The following is a 5,892-nucleotide window of genomic DNA, read 5'->3' on the forward strand; positions in this document are numbered from 1 at the left end:
AAAGACATATAAAGTTATCTCAAAATAGAACAATGGCACACCATACATAAACCATAAAGATGTCTCAGAATTACATAAAGCCAAAAGGCAAATAATTTTGTCTCAAAGTATAGCAAAGACACGTCATAAATAAACCATAATGATGTTATATGTCTCAGAATTACATAAAGTCAAAGGGCATAAACTTTAGTCTCAAAATACAATAACGGTGTAAGACACTAACAAGATGCTTATGGAGCATTGTCCACATCCATAGGTTGTGATTGATTACTTCCTTTTTCTTTTAGGTTTTAGCATCTTAGGACCCTTGTCTTGTCACTTCTCCTCAACTCCAATTTTCTTGCAACTTTTGGTTTGTATGTCTTCTTTTTCTGTAAAATATAGAATATTAGAGGTGCAAGACATCAACAGAATAATTCCAAATTATTATGAAATGGTATATTAAACTAATCCGGTTTAAGAACTCTTGGGGTGGTAGAAACAGGTGCAACAGGTACATCATCAGTTGTTGGAACAGGTGCACTCAAAATATAGTCAGGTACAACATCAGTTTGTGAAGATGTAACACGTTCACCCTGAGTTGATGTAATTGGTTCACTATGATTTGGTTGACTTGGTTCATATGCAACTGGTTCATTAACATCAAGATTTGGTTGAGTTTGAGTTGCCTCAAATGTTGCTGCAAGATTTACAACAAGCATTTCAAACTCAGGGTCAACATCAATTTGAGTTTCATTAGGTTATAGTTGTTCCTGTGTTGTAGTTTGAGCTTTGGTAGGTTGAGTTTGTTCTTATGTTGCAGTTTGAGCTTCAGTAGGTTGAGTTTGTTCTTGTGTTGCAGTTTGAGTTTGTTCTTGTCCTGATGTTGTTTTCTTTGGCTTTCTCTGGACAAATAAGTCAGAACATTAGTAACATATCAATGACATTAATAACATATGCGAAGTTACAGGTAGTTCAATACCTTTCTTTTTTGAGCTTCAGGGTCAACTACTTGACTTGTACAACTTCTTGCATTATGGACATGTACAACACATCTCGTGCAACAATAACTTATTTGCGTTCTTACCTTATTAGAGTCCTCATTAGGTTCCTTTCTCCTCAGCTTCTTTGGTTGTCCAGGTCCTCTTTATATGATGAAGGTAACATCTCTTCCATGTCAACCTCTGGCCACATGTTTTTTCCATTAATAGGACTTACATTATGACCATAACATTTCTCATAAGTATCTTTGGAATAATAGTCATCAACAAAATCTTCGGGGGATTGGTTCCTAAAACCTAATGCAGCGACTGCATGTCTATAAGGAATGCCCACTAGTTCCCAAAAGTTACATGTGCATGTTTTCTTTGAAGTATCCACAATGAAACTATTCCTGGTATGAGTATGTTCAACTTATCATAATGTGTTACCAGACCAATTAAGAATCCAATTCCCTGCATGTTCTACTTCCTTATCCAACCTAAGTCTAGGCCTAGGCATTATCATATGATTCCATCTACCAACCATTCCTCTTAAGTTGGCATTCATATTCATGAGATAGTTTCCTATCCATTCACACATAGTTAATATTGGTTTATCTTTTGCCACTAATATAGTGTTATTAAATTCCTTAGATATATTATTCATAAGAACATCACATCTAGGATAAAAAGAAAATGCATGCTTACACCATGCTTTGGTAGGTATGCCTGACAACCACTCCCAAGCTTTCACATTAAGCTCCTTCATTTTTTTCATTTAGCATCCCAGCTTGGATATATATGGGTTTTGCAGTAGCCATCATTAAGTCTTTGATTTGTTTCTCTCCACCAAACTTCTTTTTGAAATTGAAATATAAATGCCTAAGACAAAGTCTGTGTTCTACCCTCTCAAATAATTCTTCAAAGACAGGGATCAAACCTTGCAAAGTTAAGGATGAAAACCAAAAAAAATTAACATAGTTAGGGATGAAAACAAAAAAATATTATATAATTAGGGATGAGATCCAAAAAAATATTACAGTTATGAAAGTACCTTTTGTTGGTTAGAGATGAAAACCCACATCTTTTCTTGACCAATGTCCTCCAAAAGCAAGGTAAGAAACCGCCTCCATGACTCATTTGTTTCAGTTTCATATACACCAAAAACTATGGGATAATATTGGTCATTTGGATCCCTACCAACTGCAATAAGAAGAGTCCTTCCATACTTAGTCTTAAGATAACATCCATCAACTCCAATGAATGGCCTACAAGATGTTGTCAAGCCTTTCTTAAGCCCATCTAAGTAAAAATAAAAGTTACTAAACCTTGGTTGTATTGTTGGTCCAACCCTTGTCAGATTAATTTTACAAGTGTTCCCAGAATTGACTCTCCTTAACTCTACAGAGTATCTCCATAAAAGGTTGCATTGTTTTACTGCATCACCTTCAATAAGAGCTTTGGAAATTTGTTTGGCCTTCCATGCCCTGCTCATAGTTATACGAACAGAGAAGTTACTCCTAATCTCAGAGACAATATCACGAATCTTAACACCACTTGAAGATGTCATCCTAGCCGTCATAGTTTTTGCAACCCACTTAGAAGTGACAGCACTATTATTCAATACCCTACCACACGTGTGTGTTCTAACCCATTTCTTCATTATATACGTGCGATTATTCCTAACTTTACTTACAAGTGCTAAAAAACTCATATTTGCCCTTACAAATGATCCTTACTCTAACTCTGTCATTTTCCATTGACCATAATATTCAGTCACAAACTATATTTTTATACAAAAAAAAATTATTAAAAAAATCCAGTGACCGAAATTTTGGTCACTAATAATTTTGATGGTTTTCTTTTTTAAGTTACTATGTTCCTTCTAATTTCCTCTCATTTTTAAATATTATATGTTCATCCTAATTTTTAGGTTTTAGTCAAAGTTTCACATTTTTGTTTTTATAACACATAAAACATAATTTTATATATAAATATTGATAAACATAAATTTTTTAATTTAATAAAAAAATATAATTTAAATATATTCTAATAATATATACCCGTTTAAATATAAAATTAATTGTTATGATGCGTTCTAGTGGTAATGTGGGTACTCTACAACCCAAGGGCATGGGTTTGATACTTCTATGAGACAATTATTTTTATTTAACTTTAATTTCTTTAACACATTCGATACTTCTATGAGACAATTATTTTCATTTAACTTTAATTTCTTTAACACACTAAATGTTAGCGACTATCATTTTTCCACCGAAAAAATTATAGTCGTTTTATTGGTCGCTAAATGTTATAGTGACTAATTTTTAAGCTTTTTCAGTCTCTAATTCAGTCACTAAATGCGAAGTTTTTAGTAGTGAGATATTATAGATGAGATTGAGTTCCAGAGATACGATTGTGTGTTACTAGGTCATGAAATTAGCATTTCGTCATCTTCGTTGTTTCGTCTCCCCCCTCCCACAACCTGAGTTTCTTTTTTCTTCAAACATATAAAACCCTAATTTACATGGACTAAAAGCAAAAGATATTTTCTGAATAGTATTGCATTTTTGGTGAGAAATAAAGGAATATTCATGTATGCAAGTTGTTGAATATAAAACAGATATAAAATAATTACATGTGTGCCGCCGTTTATCAAGTCACATTTTTTTAACAAAAATGTGAGATACAGGAACTCAGACAAAAAAAAACACATGGACTAAATTCAAAAATTCGCGAACTTACATGGACCAAAAGACTATTTAAGCCTTATAATTTAGTATGATATGATGATCACTATCCACTTTTCTAATTCTAAATTTTTCTAAATTTAATTTAAAAAGAAAATTAATTAAAAAAAGAATAGAACCCAATTTATATTTTAAATCAATAAAATTAATAAATAATAATATTCTTAGCCCTACTAACTCCATTAACTATAAAAAGTCTTAATATTAATAATTGATAAATAATATTAGAATTTCTTTTTTAATTAGTAAAATATTTAAAATTTCACAATATAAAATGTGTTGTATTATTTCACAATATAAAATTTGCACTTAGGCTTTTCTTGGAATTTATTGTATTTACTCTTTTAGTTGAATTGTTGTTTGTCAGAACTCTTTAGTTTTCTTCAAATGTTAAAATTTCATAATATAAAATTTGATAGAAAAATAATTATAAGTTTTTTTACGGTGTTTTGTCATAAAAAAATTTATTAAATTGTTTTTTTAAATTTAGTGTATGATTTTATGTGTTATACATATTATATTTTATGGATGGTTGAGTATAGATTCTTTGAGCGAGGGAAGATTATCGGATTATAAATAATATGATAGTGAAATTTTGAGGATCACAACTCTTGAATGACATGGTCTAATTTGATTATTTATTGTATTTATTTATTTTATTTTCAATATTCAATGACATGATAAATAAAATTAAAAATTTAAATTTAAATTTAATTGCAATTTTGATTTCTCTATTTTTATTCTTTTAGAATTTTAATCCCTCTATTAAATCTTTATTATTATTATTTTAATCCCTTTTAATTTAAGGTTAAATTTTAAAGACATGACACTCTACTTAATGATTAATGATGTATTAATGTTACGGGTGGCAAAATGGTCAGCCGGACCGGCCCGCACACCTGCCAAAAAATGTGGGTTGCGTTGGAATTTTGTGTCCCCCCTCCCGTTTATGGGATTGCCATTTTGGGTGACAGCGAGACGTTTGACACCGTCTTTTCTTGCACCTCAATAAAGTCTTTGAGCCTATCTTTCGACACTTTATACCCATATGCAATTTGTGCTAAATTTTTAGCTTTTTGATTCTCTATTCTAGGCACATGTGTGATGCTGACAACCTCGAAGCACTCTAGTAGGTGTTTCTCCATTGCGAAATACATCAGCAAATTTTCTTTAATGCATTTATATTCTCGTGTGGTTTGTTTGATCACTAGCTCAAAATCACCCCTTATCTCGACCTTCTTGGCTCATAAGTCCCTCAAGATTTTGAGGCCAGTGATATGAGCTTCGTATTCTGCTTCATTATTGGAGCAGTTTCCGTCGACTTTACATTTGAACTTCGTCGGAAAGCCTTGTGTGGATAATATTAAGATCCCAACACATGTTCCATTTTTGTGACTTGACATGTGGAAGTATAACCTCCATGGGTTCGTGTCGACCATGTTTAGTAATGATTCGACTATTGTGTGGTCTACAATAAAATTTGCCATTATTTGGCCTTTCATAGCCCTCAATGGCATATATATTTAAGAAAATTCAGTTAATGCTAGTGCCCATTTCCCAATTTGACTCTGTAGAATGGGTTTAGACAACATATGTTTAATAACATCAAAATGAGACAAAACATAAACATCAACTGGGTTTATATATTGCTTTAATTTCATACACGAGAAGTACAAGCATATGCACAATTTTTCAATCATATTGTACCTAGTTTCAACATCTATTAAAATTCGATTGAGGTAATAGATGGGTCTTTCGACACGAATGTCATCCTCTTGTGCTAGCATACTTCCTATGGTCATATCCAACGCAGCAATATATAACCTCATATTCTTATTCATACTAGGTGACAATAAAATGAGAGGTTTTGTTATGTACTCTTTGATGGAGTTGAAAGCCTCTTGTTGCTCTCGCTCCCAATGAAAATCACTTTCCTTCTTGATTTTGAGCAATGGCGAGAAAACCTTCGTCTTTCCACTTAGATTTGATATAAATCTTCTCAAGAAATTTATCTTCCCTAACAAAGACTGGAGCTACTTCTTTGTCGAAGGATGCTTGAGATCCAAAATTGGTTTTGTTTTATTTTGGTTGATCTCAATGCCTTTTTTGTGCACCATGAAACCTAAGAAGTCTCCTGCATGTACACAAAAAGCGCATTTTAATGGATTCATTTTTAATCCATG

General features: G+C 32.1%; 1 protein-coding gene across 1 annotated transcript; it reads right to left on the minus strand.

The window, feature by feature from the left end:
- Window positions 1-791: 791 nt before the first annotated feature.
- Window positions 792-2,622, minus strand: LOC127093968 (uncharacterized). The gene is made up of 3 exons (XM_051032850.1): window positions 2,042-2,622; window positions 1,198-1,372; window positions 792-884 (listed from the first exon to the last, which is right to left on the minus strand). Exons 1-3 carry the CDS (start codon window positions 2,620-2,622, stop codon window positions 792-794), a joined length of 849 nt encoding a protein of 282 aa, XP_050888807.1.
- Between the last annotated feature and the right edge of the window lie 3,270 nt (window positions 2,623-5,892).

The sequence above is a fragment of the Lathyrus oleraceus genome, chromosome 1 (genome assembly GCF_024323335.1).
Source record: "Lathyrus oleraceus cultivar Zhongwan6 chromosome 1, CAAS_Psat_ZW6_1.0, whole genome shotgun sequence".
Classification (NCBI taxonomy): Eukaryota; Viridiplantae; Streptophyta; class Magnoliopsida; order Fabales; family Fabaceae; genus Lathyrus; species Lathyrus oleraceus.

Bases quoted from the DNA above. Each gene is read 5' to 3' on its own strand.
- LOC127093968 (XM_051032850.1), bottom strand. From the start codon at position 2,622: ATGAAGAAATGGGTTAGAACACACACGTGTGGTAGGGTATTGAATAAT. The intron at 1,373-2,041 runs GTGGGTTTTCAT...TACTCATACCAG, and splicing joins GACATTGGTCAAGAAAAGAT to GAATAGTTTCATTGTGGATA. The intron at 885-1,197 runs GTAAGTCCTATT...TTATTTGTCCAG, and splicing joins AGAAATGTTATGGTCATAAT to AGAAAGCCAAAGAAAACAAC.